At 36.1% G+C, this 18,990-nt stretch overlaps 1 protein-coding gene across 1 annotated transcript in view; it reads right to left on the bottom strand.

The window, feature by feature from the left end:
- Positions 1-169: 169 nt before the first annotated feature.
- Positions 170-18,990, bottom strand: part of COG5 (component of oligomeric golgi complex 5) — a 354,058-nt gene continuing 335,237 nt past the window's right edge. The window contains exons 19-22 of the mRNA XM_051962639.1: positions 16,305-16,381; positions 10,346-10,472; positions 9,119-9,198; positions 170-736 (exon numbers count right to left, since the gene is read on the bottom strand). Coding sequence (XP_051818599.1) covers positions 625-736; positions 9,119-9,198; positions 10,346-10,472; positions 16,305-16,381 — 396 coding nt within the window. The 3' untranslated portion in view covers positions 170-624. The remainder of the gene's footprint in view (positions 737-9,118; positions 9,199-10,345; positions 10,473-16,304; positions 16,382-18,990) is intronic.

The following is an 18,990-nucleotide window of genomic DNA, read 5'->3' as shown; positions in this document are numbered from 1 at the left end:
TTTTATTTGAATGTTGGAACTGTTTTGATTTTTAAAGCCACAGAATAAATCTAAGTTATGGCATTTTTAAAAGAAAAGCTAAAGGAAGAAGTAATTGTTTCTATTTCAGTCTCAGAACACAGAATTGATGTCAAATTTTAAAGGCCAACAAAAAGAACCAGACATAACATTCAAATAAAAGCTCTTAGTTTATTCCTTTTTCTAGAAGAAGATGTGAGCAGGAGAATAGAAGACTTCCTGTAGATATCTATTATATTATTCAGCCTGAGCAAAGGCACTTTAAAATGTGTGTACCCATGTGTTGATCTATTTATGAATTATAAAGGGGAGAATTTTTTTGTGGCAAGGAACAATTCTCTCCAATTGGATGGGTTGCTTTTCTAATTGGCATAATCAGATCTATAAATATATTTAGATTATAATATCATTTTTATACTCTTGAAACATAAAATGTTACAATGTGCTATCTAGAAGAGGAGCTAAGAAAACTTTTGAGATTTGGATCTTTATAACAGTGACAGCAAGGAAGCAAAATGAGCAGTATATGCTCTTTAGCTTAAAAAATAACCACTGAATAAAAATAAAGCATAGGAAGAAGAATTAAAGAAATGTTTTCAGTAATTACTAAAGTGAGGACATAGCTTTCCGAAGCAGTTGAACCATTATCGGATAAACTGGTGCAAATTCTTTTCCTTCTCTGCTTTTCACTGACTGAACATAGGCTTCCAGGGCTCCTCTGAAATACATTGAAAATAGAAATATTAATATTGTCAAAAAAAATAAGATGGACCAAACTGGAAAAAAAAATGTGCTAATGTACTTAAATTTTTAGAGTGGTTCACAACACTTTAAAAACACAGGTTTAGCTGAATTATGTTTTACTCGTCTCAATTTTAGTAACAAGTTTCCAAAATCAAACACTTTACAATGCTTAATTTATTCATAAAATCACTGAACTGACTTGAAGGCTACAAAGCCTCTAAGTTGGGGCTTTTTCAAAAAAAAATTTAGTCATACTTCACATATGTACATGAATTGCAATTCATGATTAAATCATCTACATTCAGAAGAAGATTTTAAGTTTCCTTATAGAAAATGGCTCTTATTTTGGCAGTATTAATACATAGAAGCTACTGGAGCGCTCAAGCTCTCCAGGGGTCAATCAGCACCATGGAGAGCCACCTTTTGGATAAGATCAGGTCTGCAGGGCTCCTCTGCTAGGCCAGAGATCAGAGATGATTAAAGATGATCATAAAAGAAGGCTGAATACTTCAGGAGAAAAGACATATTAGGAGCACAGGATGACCATTGTTATAATGTGCCTCATTTGAAATCTAAAGTAAATGGAATGATAATATCAAAAATTAAGCTGTACCTAATAGCGCTATAAAGTTGGGTTTATTTCAGATGTTTGCTTTTTATAACTACAGAGCCATCTTCATCTTTTATAAGCATCAGGCACCATTCAATAGGAATTAAAAACCTAATTTCTGAAAAGGCTACTTAGTAGAATAGGCATTACTTATACCAATTGCATTTTAGGAATAATCTTGATATTTTTATATTTTCACATAATAGTATGATATTACATTTCTGTGAAGCCCTTTGTTTAATCCATGTGATCAGTCTCACTGCCTGGCAGATATCTAGTCCTTAAACATAAATCTCTTGTCTATGATTCCTGAAAGCACCCCCTTTAAATATTACTTCTCAGTGACAACTTTAAATGTAGGTCAGAAACAAGGTAGTAGTTATAATGAAAATAGCTTTGCAAAAGTATAAAAAGCATAGATAACTTGAAATGTAAAACTACTTTTGTACTTCTTTGAATAATAGTAAATCATTGTCACTCTTCTTATTCCCTTACTCAAATTCCCAATCTTTTCTTAAGCCTTTAAATACTCCCACAAAACTGAAAAGGACAGTATCCTTAAAAGGACCAAGGGGTTGGAATTGATCTTAGTAAAAAATGGGTATTGTGAAATTCACAGAGACAGCAGTCTTTATAGTAGTGAGTGGAATGGGGTCTTTTAAAATAAGAATAAAATCAGCTGATGATGTTATAAAATATGAAAGAACCCCTAGAAATTAATTTGATCATGCACATAATTGTATTCTACCAAGAGTACCATCAGAATGATAGAAGAAAGCAAATTTCAGCTGCTTCTCACATAAATGTTGTGTGGGATTTTAATAAGTTACTGTACTTCCTTGAGCAAAAATATCAGCTTTCTTGGAAGGTTAGGTGTTATGAAAATTAGACCACCTACCCAGTCTTCTGATTTAACTTCACTGAATTAGGGATTTGGGATATATCTCACTTGAAAATAAAAATTTAACAAAGGAATGGATAATAGTCATTAGAGGGGAAATGTCCAATGTGAAACACTAAAAGTTAAAGTTTTATTATTTATTTTTTCAAAGAGGAAAACAAATGTGTCAGATAATACAATACAATTCAATGGCCCAATAAGTATAAAAGATATTAAGTGTTGTGGAGAATCATGACATGATCCCAAAATTCAGGGGATAGAAACCTTCACCCATCTTCAGCATTTATTTTCAGTGCCATGGGGCTTGAGATGTACATAACAGACCTTTTCTCGGTCCTAATCCTACTTGACCAACATTTGACAATATTGACTATTTAACCTCACCTTACAATTTTCTTTTCTATGATATTCTTAGTTCTCCTGTCTCTGTGGCTGCTCTTTCTGATGTTTCTTCACTTGGATCAATTAATAAATCAGTATTTGTAATTGACTATGTGCCAGGTTCTGGGGGTGTAAGGACAAAAAAATGAAACAACATATTTTCCAGTTTATAGTCTTTCAAATCAAGCAGTGGAGGAAACATACCAGATTATGGATAGTGATTGGACCTGTGTTTTATTTAGGAAATTGCTAGGTGAGGAAACTTGTGTTTACCACAATTTGGCCCCCATTTTTGTGACATAAAGACCATTGTGAGGTGTAATGTGTTCAGGTTCACACAGCAAGTGTCAGAGGTGGGGTCTGAATTCAGGCCTTGCTAAATCCAAGGCCAGTTATCTACAGGGATATGGAACGGACTTAGGATTTCATTGATCTAAGGCATGTGTTAAAATATGCAGTCAACATTTCCTAGTGTGGCCAGAAGCAGATTGAGGTTTTTTCCTAAGTCAGTCAACAAGGGCCTTGCAGAGATCCTTATATATGGCTTAGTGGCCTCAAGTTCTATTTCAAAAATCTAAGGAACTCCTGGGTGAGGAAGGTCCTAAGAGCAATGAAGGCTTGTATGGGTCACAAAGCTAGTATGCTTTACAATTGTCCTTAAACTCTAGTCAATCATCTTGGCTCTCTCCACTATGCCATGGCTGCTTCACAATACATACAAAGGCACTAGGAGCTTATGGATGATGGTGCCCAAACTGTTGAAGACAGGGATGCCCTTGATTGAGACAGAGGAGGAGTGCATTCCAGGCATGGAAGATGGCCAGTACAAAAACTTGGAGCATTTGATCCTAGAGGTTAAGTGGGAACCGTAGTATTTTATTGATATGGAGGAGACAAGTGGAGGTGGGCTAAGCAAATCTCTTTGGTTGCGCATGAAGGATGGATTGGAATAGGGAAAGATTTAGGGACCAATTAGGCGGCCATTATAGTAAAAATAGTAGTAAAAACAGTTAAAAAGGTGCTAACTTTGAGTAGAAAGGGACTAAGATGCAAGAGATATTGTGGGGGTAGAAATAGGAATATTTGGCAACTGACTGTCTCTATGTGACGAGTCGGTGATAATGCTGAAGTTACAAATTCAGAAGACTAGAATGGTGGTTGTAGACCAAACTAGCTAAGTCTGGAAGATACGGATTTTGAGAGAAAGATGAAATTTCCCACTAGCATCTTAAAATACATCACAATTTCCCTGCTACACTCAAGCCTGCACCTTTCTTCTAGACCTCACTAATTTTTCTCAGTAAAGATTCAAACTCTGTCACCTGTTTATCCTAGCTCTTCCTTTCCCCCTTCATCCAATCCTTCATAAATGTTTTCTGCATTTGTACTGTACAATCTTTTTCTATTTATACTGCTATCCTTTCAATACAGTCCTCATTAATGCTCACCTATGATAAATGGAGTCGGGAAACTGAACCCATCACCCATTATTCCTGTGAATGTATCCTATACTTTAGCTCTAGTTCTCAATCTTTTGGGCATGCGATCCCCTTTTAACTGTAAACAAAATTTTGTGGACTCCCATTATTGAAAAGGTGCATGATTATAAAGTTGCCTGTAATTCCATAATCTTCTTAAATGAATCTTTTATTAATCATAACAACATGTGCTTGAATATATACTCAGGATGTATTTAATCAGCCTATCAAAGATATTTGCTCATTCTTCTTGCTCTTTGATGCATATTTGTCCAAATAAATAAAGACTAAAATGATCACACTTGCTGTGCAAGAACACCACTTGCTCCTTTCCCCCCACATCCCCGCCAGCCCAGGACTTTGTGACACACAACCTAATCTTGCCAAATTGTACTATTTTCCTTGTCTTTGAATATCCCTTCATGTTCCCACTTTTATACTTTTGCTTACGTTTTTTAAGTCTAGAAAGCCTGCCTTGGAATATGATGTGTCCTTATTCTCTGAATCTACCAGCATCCTTGCTATCCCCCTCTCAGGTATTCTGCCTTGAACTAAGAGGTTAATGTGTTTATTCTAATCCCCTCTCAGACTATGTTTCACTGAAGCTATAAGGACTGTTTTGTCTTCCTCATCTTGTGTCCCCTTCAATAGGCATTTTATAAATATTTATTTGAATAAGGAGTCAAGGAGAAAAATGATCCCTAAACTGTCACAGCATCCAATAAGAAGGAACTCAGTAATTTTTCTTTTAGACCCAAACTCTTGTTTATATATCGGGTATAAATAATCCCTAAGGAAAAGAGGAAACATATGGAAGAGCTGTTCCAGTGTGCAGGAGGTAGAGGGTCAGAGAAAAAGAGTATAATACATTTCAGAATTTCTATCCCAATTTCTAAATCCTTGGAAGAAATAATATATTCTTCACCTTTTTGAACATAGAAGGAACTTTAATTGCATCACCAAGTTCTTAAAAAGAATTTAAAAACTCACTGTGACATTTGTGCAATCGGGGCTTCCCTGGTATCTATAAGCCTTCTTCCACAATCCAAATTTCATAAGCTTGGACTCCACAATTTGGGGAAATTTCTATTCAGTAGAAATACTCACATTGTCCTCAGTTTGCCCTGCTGTCTTTATTAGTATAAAGGGAATGAGTATTTAAAGCTTGGGTTTCCTAAAAGTTGAAAAAAAATTTAGAGTGGGGACTCCACTCTAGTTGCAAAATTTGGTCTGATAAAGCTACTGTAATGTCTCAGTTTTAAATGATTCAAGAAACCCTATCCTCTCCTGGCTCTGCCTCTTTTCTGGTAAACAGCTTTTATTTCATCCCCACTAGCAAGTCAAAAGTGACAATAAATGGTGTATGTCAAGTCCACACTCACTGACCCTCACATATAAATTGGGAACAGTGACCTTTGTATTACTTAATCCCTAAACTTAACCCCCCACAGACATGGTAGTGATGTTCGTGATACCTAGAGTTCAACAGTATATCCCACATCAGGAAGATTTTTCTTCAAATTGGGTAGCCAACAAATTTTAATGAAGGCCTTATCTGGGTAGAGACAGCAGGTCAGCAGAAGGTGGAGCAAGTGTGATGACAAATGGCAAGAGGCTGGTGCTTGGGAAGATTTTAATATGGAGGAATATCTTCTCTGACCTCTGCTCCTTTAGAGTCAAATAAATTTGAGTCCTATGATCCAGAAGAAGGCAAGTTCCTTTGAGACTGCTTTACATTTTGCCTTTGTATTCTATATTATAGTACCTTGCATGTAATAGGTACCTAATTAATAAATGCTTATTTGGATGTGGGGGAGGGAGGAAGCTTGGTGAGAGAACTCCATTCAAGTCTTAGAAAAACTAACTTCAAAAGCAGAGAATTCATAAGGGTTCACTGGTAGCTATTCAGTAGAAATACTCACATTGTCCTCAGTTTGCCCTGCTGTCTTTATTAGTATAAAGGGAATGAGTATTTAAAGCTTGGGTTTCCTAAAAGTTGAAAAAAAATTTAGTGTCTCAGTCTCAGCTGATCTGCAAGGAAAGACAAATGTAGCCTGTTCAATGGCATTACAAAGATGAAAAATCAAAACTAACTGCTACGGGAAACAAAGCATAGTTTAGGATAAAATGTCATGAACTTTGTAGACATCAAATGCATCTTAGTCTTAGGAGTTTCATGAAAAGGGCACAAAATTCACCACAGTGCCATGATGATATTAACAATTTGCTACCAAGAAATTTGTAGGGCCTTTATATGAGAGGCATGCCACTATTATGATTTTCAGGTGTTAAATAGAGATTCAGTAACTAAGCAGCAGTTGAAATCATTGAATTAATATATTCTTGGAAGAAAAATATGACAACTGATCTGTAATCTAGTATAACTGGGCAGTTATCAAAATAGTTTTTGAACCTTCTGGCTAATTGAGGGAAAAAAAGGAAATTCTATAATAAGGTTAATTTCCCATTATGTAGCAACCAATATAATCAAATAATTTGATTGATTGATTGATTGAGAGTAACTAACAAGCAGAATAAACACAAGTCAATTGCAAAAAATCTAAATAGGCGGGTCCGTGTAATTTCTCTAAGGTTTTTCCAGAGTTTATTCCAATAGCCCAAACTTACTGGCTCTAGTGTTACCTTGTGTCCTTCCTGTTCAACCTGAATCTGATGAACAGGGAAAGGACTATGTATAGTTGAGTGTAGAAAAACATCTAGCCAAATTGCCCTCAAATGCCTGAGGTAACTAGCACTCCTCCACACTTAGCATTTCTTTACACCTACCACATTATAGCACCAAAGGTGATAGGTTATCTGGAATTTTACAGGTTGTAAATGTGTTAAGACAGAATGTCAAGTTGAATTTTCCTAACTTAATTTCTCCTATAGTTTTCTTGGGACTGTACAGAAATTATTTTTCAAGTGTACTATAAGAAACATACAGAATATATGCTGAACATTTCAGAAGGCAACAGGAATGTGGCCTAATTAATCAAAAGAGCTAACTTGGGACTCATCTTTTCCCTACTTTTAAATTTGGGGAAGCTGATAATATGCTCTTGGGCATTCAAAGAGTTCTAAGGTCAACTTTTGAAAAGAAATCTGTTAGGTGGAAAGAATCAGTTGTAATGGGCTGAAGCTCAAGTTGATGCACTGAGGTCCCAAGCACGTAAGGCTAAATAGTAATTGGACCATACTCCATTAATATATATGCTTGGAGAAAGAATGGCCCCTGCCCACTCTTTGTGCAAGTCCTGATGTGTTGTATAGGAAATGACGATTTTGGTGGGTAGAGGCTGGGGGAAAATGAGGGGGAGGGAGTGGAAAGAGACTGCTGACTGGTGTCTTGTTGCAGCTGCTCACATTGCTAATCCCCCTTCACCTCAAAAAGAATAAAGAGTGAAGATTTTCCCTTAACCTGAATTCCTGACTCCAGCTGATTTTAAAACATGTGGTCATCACAGTCAATAGCAAAATTTATAAGCAGGAAAGCAACATTAGTAATTTGTGTCCTACCTGCATTTGGGATGTATTTTGACTAATTTGATAGCACTGCCTAAAGAGGACATGTGCTCATTAATCATGAGTGTCCCACAAAGTTCTCTGTCCCTGGGGCTTCTACCATTTTATTTCACTTAGTGATCTCATCAGTTTCCTTGTATTCAGTTATCATCTCTAGCCAGATCTCAAATCCATTAATCCAGCCTTAACCTCTGTTCACTTCTCTTGCCATTTTCCAACTGCCTATTGGTCATATCAAACTGGATGGCCCACACACATCTTAGACTCACTGGGTCCAAACTAAACTTAATATCTTTCCCCATTACAGGATACCAGATTTACAATCTTAATGTTTCCCTTGACTCCCCCCTACTCTCTCAGGACACCATATCTGATCTGTTCCATAACAACATTTTTACCTTTGTAATATCTACTCCACATACGTCCTTGCCACCTCTGATATTTTCATCACTTTGGTGCAAATTCTAGGTACCTTATGCCTAGACTACTGTCACAACTTACTGACCAGTCTCCATGCCACATGTAGCTTTCCATTCTAGTCCATCCTCTCAGCTGTCCAAGAGATCTTCCTAAAGTACCATGTAATCCTCCCCACTTTCCTTGCTCAATTCATTCCAGTTCCTCTCTCTCACCTCCAGGATCAAATATGCAAAATTATGGCACAGTGGATAAAAGCCCAGTCCTGGAGTTAGGAGGACTTGAGTTCAAATTTGACTTTTGACACTTAACATTTATTAACTGTGTGATCGTGAGCAAGTCACTTAACCTCAACTGCTTTACCAAAAAACCAAATATATAAAATCATATTTGGCACCCAAAGCTTCATAACCTCTCTGCATTCACCTTTTCCCACTTTTTAATCCTTATATGCTTTCTGCTCCCTCCTCCAGTTTCCTATTTATTCTAGATATACCGTATTTGAGCACAATTATTTGCAAATTAATTCCTCAAGAACAGGGACTGTCTCTTAACCACTCTTTGCATCCCCATTGCTTAGCACAATGTCTGGCATGTTATAGGAGTTTAATAAATGTTTACTGACAGACTGACTGACATGATCACATTTGGATGCCATTATTTAAAAAAATAAATCCTAAGTACCCAAAATGATAGTAAGGATGAAGAAAAGATAAGACAGAATGTTAAATCTAAGGCCCAGGGATATTGGGGAGTTTTCGGAAGTTGGGAGAATGAACTGACCCCAAGTATTGGCCTAAACTCCCACAGAGCACTACGAAAAAGGATGGGGAGATATGTCTGAGCCATAGAAGGAGATGGAGAAAATGGCAAAAATAATGCTTAAAAACAACATAAATAATATGGATAGAGGTGAGAATAATGCAAAGAAAACCACAATGTTCATTACTTACCTTGATCTTTCAACAAAAGAAACCTTAATGTTTCAATTAAAGTTCACTTTTGTGAGCTAAAGAGCAAAAATAAGGTTAGGACCTGACTTACCTGATAAGGAGGAGCCTGTCTTTTTCAGATGGGTGATCATCTAGCCATTGGGAATATCGGGCATGGGACCATTCTGCTCTCTGAATAAATGGACATCAATCAGGGGAAAAGAAATGTGAATACAATAGTAAATGTCAAATGATATAAAATTTACTTGGAATTACTAAGGTGCAACTTTATTTCCAAGCATTTTCCTAAGAACCTAAGTCGTGAAAAATGTCAAGAAGGCTTAGGTAAGTCACAGTTAATATGATTTAAGTATCCTTAGATTACCCCTTTGATTACTGTTTCCTGGAATTCCAGTTCAATCTAATCTAGTAAATCTTTATTAATGACTACTCTGGGAGGCAACATGGTCCAATGGATAAAGCTGGCATGGAGTCAGAAGGACATGGGTCCAAGCAAAATTATTAAAAGCATATTAGCTGAATGACGCAAGGCAAGTCATAACTTCTTGGCATAGCTGACAATTCTCTTAACTCATAAGTTGCAGAACAGTTACCAACCTAAAATGGTACAGAGATATTCCCCTTTGGGAGTTATTAAAACTAAAGAAATTGCAGATCCTGTCCAAAATGGTAAGTGTTGAAGATAGATACGATTAAAAAACAAACATCCTTGCCCTCAAGAAGCTTACATCTTACTGTGAAGATACAACATGCAAGAATATGTATTGTGATTTGAAAAGGAGGGAGACAGCAATAAACAGGAGACCTGGAAAGGTACTCCATAGAATGTAGCACTGAGATTAGCCTTGAAGGATGTTTGGGATTCTAGCAGGGAAAGATGAGTAAGGAGTACATTTCAGGCATGAGAGTTAGCTTTTGCAAGGGCATGGAGGCAGGATATGAAGTGTAAAGATCAAAGAAGAGCAATTAGGACAATTTGGTTGGAATTCAGAGTATGTTATGGGCATTAATATGTAAGAACTCTAGTAATTATCAGTTAATAAGTGTGTCAGAAAAATTAATTTAAAAGGTTTTACTAATATTGTATTATTCATCACTATCATTTAAAAGGTCTAGACATTTTTTAAAAGAGAGACTTTGAATTAAGTGGCAGCTTTCTTCTATAATCTCTGTTTCTCCAAGGCTAGAAAATAAGAGACACTGGCTCATGATATGGGTAAAATCAACTAGCAATTATATTGTCTTATCCTAGACCTTATGCCTTTAAGGGTCAAACTTAATTGAGACTCACAAAAGTAAGATAGCTTTAATTTATTACCTGGAAAGGAGATTTCAACTCAGATGGAGCTCTTGTAAATAAGAAATGAATAATAATGCTGAATGGGATAATGTCCCCCAATGCTGGGCTATTGGCTACATGTTCACTTGTCTGAAAGAGCAGTGGTCTGAAAGAAAGAAAAAGAAACATTATTTTGCCCTGTAAAAAGATGTTATTTAGAAAGTATAAAGCATTCTCTTTTAACAATAATATTTCATTTGGATATTTATAATAAAAAAACCATAACAAGTTAGTGAAATCATAGAAGCCTTGCATTTCAGCAGATAACATGACATAATTGTTCCCTCGATCCTTTCGTTGATACTTTCTCTGTTTGCCTCATGGTTTCAATTTAGCTCCATGCTCTGTTATGATCTAGCATTACTAGAACTCACTATACTCATATACCCCATAGTGGAGTCACTGTTAAAAATGAGATCTTTTGAGTCACTTCCTTGGCTTCATGGATTTTTGATTCATAATGGCTATTCTTTTGGCAAGGTCAAGCTTGCTACATAGGCCACTGCCTTCTATTGTCAATACAGCCATGGAAAGCAATGCTGGGTTTTGATTCTCTCTCTTGTGCGACACTAATATAATTACGCATTAATGTCTAACTGCAGAATCTTTATTTCTGGTACTTGATTTAAGAGACAGAAAGAACAGAGCTTGATTTCCAATCTTTCTCCTTTCTTCTTGATCCCCACAACACACATATTCCAGGTGAAATTTGAAGTGTTAGCCATTAAAAAATAAATCTTCATTTGACTTGTAAACAAAAAAGAACTAATTAAGACACTGCTAAGATGTCAAAAGCATGAAGTCCAGATATCACAAAATCACTCTTGGAAAATTTCATTCTGGAAAATGACAGCATCTTCAAGGTTACAAATATTGCAGTCTAGTATGGTACAAATGGTTCATATTAGGGGAAAAATGTTCTTGCGGTAGGGAATACTTAAGATTAAAATAATTCATAACTAAAATCTTTCAACTATTTTTTACAGTTGGCCACAACATGCGGTAAAGAGAGGAAAAAGCGTGTTGTGAAATGAATATCATGCTCAAATAAAAGATTATAAAGTAGGTTCTTTTCAACAACTTAGTTTTCTTAAAACTTTTCCCCCTTTCTCTTTGATATACACAAAGAAGGCACAGAGGTGTCAGTACTCACATAATACCAAAGGAAAACAAACTGACACCTCGAGACAATATAGAAAATGTTATTATGACTAATGGATAAGAGTGAATTGTCTCCCTCTTATGCAGGATGTTTTCAATAATGGAAAGCGAATCAGAGAAGAAATTAACTTCTAAAATACAATCTATTAAAAAAGAAAAAAAGAAAAAGCAGTAATGATAGTTTCTAGAAGTTGGGATTCAGAGTCTGAATTCTTCAGGTGAATAATATCTCTGAATTATAGGTTCTGATTACACAGAGGCTGCTAGAGAATAGCTTCTCCTGCATACCAAAGAGGGATAGGAGTGTCAGCTGATCACTATATAGGTTAAAGTTTTCCTATGCCCTATTTTTCTTTCCTGTTCTGGTCTGGCCAAGCATCTTTGGGCTGATCCCAGGATGCAAATGACTCCTCTTGAAGAGTAGAAGGGAAAAACTTTGGCTCTTGTTCTTAGCCAGTCATTTTTACCTGATGAGTCTGTACCATCTCGTTCTATTTGACTACTATTTGAAGTCCGTCCCAAGTGTATGAACAGTTGGAAAATTGATAGGTGATTCAAGTGGAGTCAACACAGGGCCCTTGGTTACTAAGTAACAATAAAGGCTAATAAGATAAAGAAAGGGGAAAATATATTTGGGTTTCTCATAAAGGCAAAAACTATTAAGAATGGAAATAAGTTTTCTTCTGCTTTCCAATAATACAAGCTAAGAATATTAGAATTCTGAACAGTCTAGACAACCATCAGTTTTAATGCTGGTCCCCCTAACTCCTTCATCCTACCTTCCCTCCCATTACTGTGTAAACTACTAAACTCAACATTTATGTCATTTCTATTGGCATTAGCTGTTCTCCTCCCATTCTGCTGGAGTCCATTCATAATGGCGCAGTACTGCTTTCCCCTCAAAGTCTTAATTGCTCTGTCTTCACATTATCATAGGAACTGGGAACGCTGAAAGCTCTTTCTAAGCCTTAAATAGATTGGTGTTTGCAAAATTCAGAATTTGGATTAGGTTCCTGTCTGACTGATCAGAACAAACTGTATAGCTCCTACAGCAGTACTGATGAACTGACAGAGATGAGTTGCTTCTCTTCTCTTACAAAGAAGATTAAGTTCTACTTTGCTTGTGCATACCAAAGGCCAGACAATGAAGATGGGAATCCTGAGAAGGAGAATGTCAAGGTCACAGTCCTCTACTGATTGCTGGAGATGGATTAGTAGAAGCCACGCTATGAGTCCTTCTCCCTCGGGAGGGAAGGGCAAAGATGGGAGAACAGGAACGACCTTTTTGTCAGAGATTGGTCCAAGGAGCTCTTTATATATTGAAGAAAGGCATGGTCACACATGACAAAGAATTATCAGATCTTGGGAGGCGGAAAGGACTTCAGAGATGACCTTGTCCAACTGTTATCTTATCCAAAATCCTTTTTACAATGTGTCCAATCAATTAATAAATTAATCCACAAACATTTATTTTAAAGGCCTTTTATGTACCCCACACTGTGCTAACTTTTCTTCCTCTCAAGGGTTTCATTCTAATGGAGACAAGAAGAATAGATTAGATAAATATGTGTATATATGTATGTGTGTATATGTATATAAGGTCAACAGAACTACGTAAAGTTATCCTGGATTTTGATATAGTCTTATTCTTTCATTTTGTGTGTGTGCGTGTGCATGTATGTGTGTATGTCTGTGTGTACGTACACACCTATATATAAAATACATAGACATAAACTATATACACACACACATATATATAAAACACATACATATGCTGATATGTACACACACACACACACACACACATACACATAAAACAACTCGGGTTTCATTCTAATGGAGACAAGGATATATATGTAGATATATAGACATATACATACATTCATCTTTATATAAACACAGGGATTCATGCATACATATATACATATACACATACACACACATCTATATATACATTTTATACCATATCTATGGCAACCATGCTGACACAGCTGACTCACTTTTAATAATGAGATCTATTTATTTACTTACTTGGCTTCCTGGATAGCTGAGTCACAGTGACTATTCTTTTGGCAAGGCTAAGCTCACTACACAGGCCATCGCCTGTAAGGTCAACAGACCTACGTAACGTTATCCTGGATTTTAATATAGTCTCATTCTCTCTCATTTTTTTTTTTTTTTGTGTGTGTGTACATACACACCTATATATATATAATATATATATACATAAACTATATACACACACATATAACACATACATATGCTGATATGATTTTATTACTTTTTGAAAGAAGAGGCATTAAAATCTGCTTTGCCACTGAACCTTAAGAATTATGGGAATTTTCTCTCTGATTTGCAGTTGAAACTTCCCAGATATATTGTCTCCCCAATAGAATGTGAGTTTCTTAAGAGCAAGGGCTCTACTTTTCTATTTGTAACCCCCGAACTTAGCACAAAGCCTTGTACGTCCTAGGTGCTTAATAAGCTCCATTCATTCAAGGAGGACAAATTGGTTGATACTTAGAATACATGAAGGGAGTAATGTACAATTTGTCTGAAAAGATAAAGTGGGACAAGATTATGAAGATTTTTAAAAGTTAACCAGAGAAGTTTAAATTTGATAGTAAAGGTAAGAGGAAATTCTTCAAGGTTATTTAATAGGGGAATGACATGGTCAGATCTGTGCTTAAGAAAAAGTCCCTTTTGGGAGATACAGGATGGAGTATGGAAAACCTTAAGGTAGGAAGACAAGTTAGAAGGCTGTTGAAATAATCTAAGGAAGAGTAATCTAAGTGATCAGTCCCTAAACTAAGAATCCATGTGAGAAGAGACTCCAAAACTGATCACCTCACCTCGGCTTGAAGGCTTCTAGTGAAAGCAAACCATTACCACCTCAACAGCATGCCAATTTGGGTAGCCCAAATCTTTTAACAATTGAATTGAGTGAACTTTATAAAACACATTGGTTAGGGTTACACTAACCAGTGCAAGCATGAAATAGTGGAAAGAATGTTGGCTATGGAGTCAGAGGACATAGATTTGAATCCTGGCTCTCTTAATTACTAGCTGTGTGCCCTGGAATTATTGTGCTTTCTCATCTATCTAAGGAGGAAGCTGAATTAGATGAATCTCAAGGTCTATTTCAACTCTCTCAATCCTATGAACTTCTGCCATTGCTTCTTGTTCTGCCTCTTAGGCCCAAAGAGAATTTAAAATAGGGGTAGGCAACCCCAATATTGACGGGGGAAAGAGCCCTTGGGAAATGAGAACACATACTATTGAGATCTGTATCTGAATGACCTCATCCTTTTATGGAAAGCAATTGAAAGAGCATGAGGAAGGGCTAATTATGGTGCTGAAACAGCTGGAACTGTCAAATGACAAGTGCCAATTCTACATAATGCATGGTTCACATAGATTCTCAGCAACGACTGAGTACTGATCCTGGGAAGAAGGAAGTGCTAATCATCTAGCCATGTCCAAAAAACTTTCCAGAGGTAAAACTTTTCTAGGATTTGGCAGATACTATTAGGTATCTGAGAAGATCTATGTCTCTAAAATTTCAATTCTTAGGTCAAGAGGAACCAAAAGTAGAAAGGGAGAACCTGAATCCTTAAAAAGCCAGCAAAAGCTGAGAAATGTGGGCAGGTGTTTAAGGACTTGGTCAACAGCTTCAGCCCTAAGCATATTGGTTCTTGCAGATCTAAGCCAGCCCTTTGGTCACATACTGCTGCTAGCCTTTTAAACTTGGAGTGGCTTCATACCAGAAGCATTTTATATCAGGATGCTCATGACAAGCCTTGTGCATTTGCCAGTATTAGTCTCTCTGACAGTGACATTCCTTATACTATCCACAGATTAGAGTTTTTGGCTCATTGAAAAGTTTCTAAGTCTACTGTACTTAATTGCAAGGATGAACAGATTGCAACCAACTGACCTTTTCTCCTGGTAATGGAATTAGCCAATTACGAATTCAGGGTGGCTAGGAAAAACTAAGTGCCCCATTTTGTGAACTCTGTATGTCTGAGGAAATGGTGAAATCTATAAAAGGGGGAGTAGAGATGGTGATCTGTGACACACAGGGAACCAGACTACTGACAAGTGAAATTGTGGTTGAGTCAGGCATTTCCAACTAAGAGTCAGATAGTATAAAGGGCAAAATTCAGAATCTATATCTTTCCTAGAATAAGTTTTATCCCTCTTTTACTTGAATACTTGAAAAAAGTAAGTCTAACATGCTCCCAACTCTCATCCTTATAATTAGGGCTTTTTTTAGCCTCAGTTTCTTCAACTGATCCTCATATGACATGTTAGATTATGCTAAAAATGGGAAACTAATAGTTTTTTTAAAAAAATGTCTGAGAGAAGATGAGATTCCAGCCTTATTCTTGGTTTGTATTACTGCTTTAAGAAAAATATTATTTACTCTGTGTAGTAGAAATTTATGAAAGAAGTCCACCACCATAACATTTCACCAATATTACAGTAAAATTTTTATATTGTTACTAAAATTTCTGATATTATAGATTCGTTACCATAAAAGTTAAGGGTACACAATCTCCTAGCTAATAACATAAAATATGTTAAATAATGCTTATCAATCAAAAAGGGGAAAATTACACTATTTAAAATTATTTGCAAATATTTTATGTAAAGTTTCTAACTTGAATCATAACCACAAAAATTTCAAAGGGGGGATTCATTTACTAATGGAATGTAGATATATAATCAGCAAGCAAGAATGAACAAAGAGCAAGTCTGAGATACTAGAACTCACCGGAATGATCTGAGTAAGCGGTAGGACTTTCCTAAGTCCGATACTCTTCTGCAGAGTGGAGCCACAGCCAGTTCCATCTGTAAAAACAAAAGACACTGCTTAACCTTTTATTGGAAGATTGTTCACATAGAGCCAAGTACAGAGTAGGAATGGGGTTTGCTCTAATTTGTTGATTGTACCTGACTTTCAACTGATTCCATCTGACCTCTACAGTGGAAGTAGTGCCAGAGCCTGTGTTCAAACTACAGCTCTGCCATCTATCAACTACATGACTCTGGACAAGTCATTCATTCTCTCCAGCTTGCACTTATTTTATACCAAATGAAGGGCTTGAGACAGATGTCTTCTAAAGACCTCTAGCTCTAATAGTAACTAATGCAATTTGTGCCCCCTAGTGGTAAAATGCAATAGGGAATTCAAAGGATGCTAGAGACAATATCCTATAAGGCTACAATATAATGATCTTACTCCAAGAAATCCAAGCTACTAATAACCATGTAAAATAAAGCTCTTAACCTCTGATTAAAAAAATTAGAAAAATCACATTCATCTTATTGGCAAAGTTGGCCAAAAAAAAAAAAAACGAACTAAGAAATGCTGGAGAGGTTGTGGGAAAACAGATATATTAATGCACTGTTGGTGAAAACATGAGCTAGCTGGTCTAGCAATTCTGGAAAGCAATTGGAATGATGCCCCAAAAGCTACTAAACTATGTCTACTCTCTAATCCTGATTCTACTAACAAGTCAATACCTTGAAGAAATTAATGAAGAAATTAAAGAAAAAGACATATACTATACTTTTATGTTTATAGCAGCATATTTTGTCCTGGAAAAGAATTGGAAACTGAGAGATGCCCTTTTATTGGGGAATGGCTGAACAAATTGTGGCATATGAATGTGAGGGAATACAATTGTGTTATAAGAAATTATAAAAGGGATGGTTTCAGAGAAACCTGAAAAGACTTATATGAACTGCTACAAAGTGAAGTGAATAGATCCAGGAGAATAACTTACACATTAACAATACCATAAAGACAAACAACTCTGAAAGACTAAGAACTTTCCCACATTTTTGTTGTCTTATACCTTCAGCAATGGATAGCTGACAACTCTCTGTAGTGAGAGAGAGAGAGAGAGAGAGAGAGAGAGAGAGAGAGAGAGAGAGAGAGAGAGAGGCTGAATACTCTGAAAGGAAAAACATGCCAGAAGAAAAAAAAAAAAAGAGCAGAAGAATAAAAAAATTAAGTAATAAAAATCTAAAGAAACAAACTAAGTAGGATCTTTTGCTAATTACAATAAAATAGTTGTGAGCCAGTTTTGAACTTCGAAAGACTGGGCAATGGGCAAAGCCGTCTTCATTGTGAGAATTTGGAGATGAAGGAGGGAGGGAGGGTTTCAAGAGGGGATTTCTTGTAATTTGGTTTATATATTTTATGTCTCATTGGTCATCTTAGTGACTGTTTGGATCTAATCACACTGTTTCACCTCAGTAAGCTTAAAATAAGATGAATTATACATCTTTATACATAATGTATATAGGTATACATGATGAAATTACATAGCACACTTACCATGAAATATTTTATCAATAATTTCTTTTCAATTACCCTAAAGGATTTTGGTGTCTTAAGAGATTAAATCAAAGATTATTTTCCTCAGCCCTTCAGCAGGGTTGAATGTTAAAAACCAAAACATTACTAAAGGAACAAATTACTATATGAGAATATTTGACCCCAAAGGACTGTAAAATATATGATGAAACATAAAAAATCTATACCAAACAACAATATCAAAATGTAACATTAAAAAATTTTTCATCCATAAAAAAGTTTTAGGGTATAGAAAAATCATTATCATCTGGCAGAGTTCTATTAAAAATAAAGGAACATACTTTCAAAGATAATAGAAACACGTACATAGGTTTTTTTTTTTTTTGTTTTTTTTTTTTTTTTTTTTGCAATTGATTAAGGGGCCAAAAATGGAAAATGCAACAGCTCCCCCTTTACCCTTGAAAGTACAGTAGCAGGCATCATCAACCAGTGACAAAGATGTTTCCAAACCATCAGAGTCATATTGTTGATCATGAGGCACTGGATGCTGCCTGGACAGACCTGCCTAACACTTCTGAAGAGAAAAAGTTCTAGAATTAGAACAGTAACTGAGATTATTTAGTTTCCTTGCCTAAATTTATATAGACATGCACTCAGTGAAATAGATACAACTACATATTTAAAGGGCATCAGAAAAAACTATAAATAGAAATGGCTACCAACGCCAGGGAATAAACAATTGCTAAGCCAGCTGCCACGACTCACAGTTTTCCAGGGGGAGGAAAGAAACTGCAGGAGCCTCCAGGAAACACAGAACAGACAAGAGGTTCTGAACTGGCAGGACCCATGGGCCCAGGAGCTACAGAACTGAGTAATGTTGACACCCAGAACTCAACAACCATCAAAAGAAAACTGTCTTGTGCCAGCATCCTGAGGTATGCACGAAGGAGGCAATATATTCAAGGGACAGTAATGGAATGGTACAATAAGATAAATAACAACAAGCTTACATTTGTTTAGTTTTACAGTCCTGTTCAAGGTAAGGCGACCTATAACTTATTTGTTCATCATAACAAATCTATAAAATAAGCAGGACCTAGATGATCTCTAAGGCCCTTTTCAACTCTAAATTCTT

This window comes from Antechinus flavipes, chromosome 5, assembly GCF_016432865.1.
Source record: "Antechinus flavipes isolate AdamAnt ecotype Samford, QLD, Australia chromosome 5, AdamAnt_v2, whole genome shotgun sequence".
NCBI lineage: Eukaryota > Metazoa > Chordata > Mammalia > Dasyuromorphia > Dasyuridae > Antechinus > Antechinus flavipes.
Note: the sequence above shows the minus strand (reverse complement) of the source record. Positions and strands in the feature narration are given on the sequence as shown.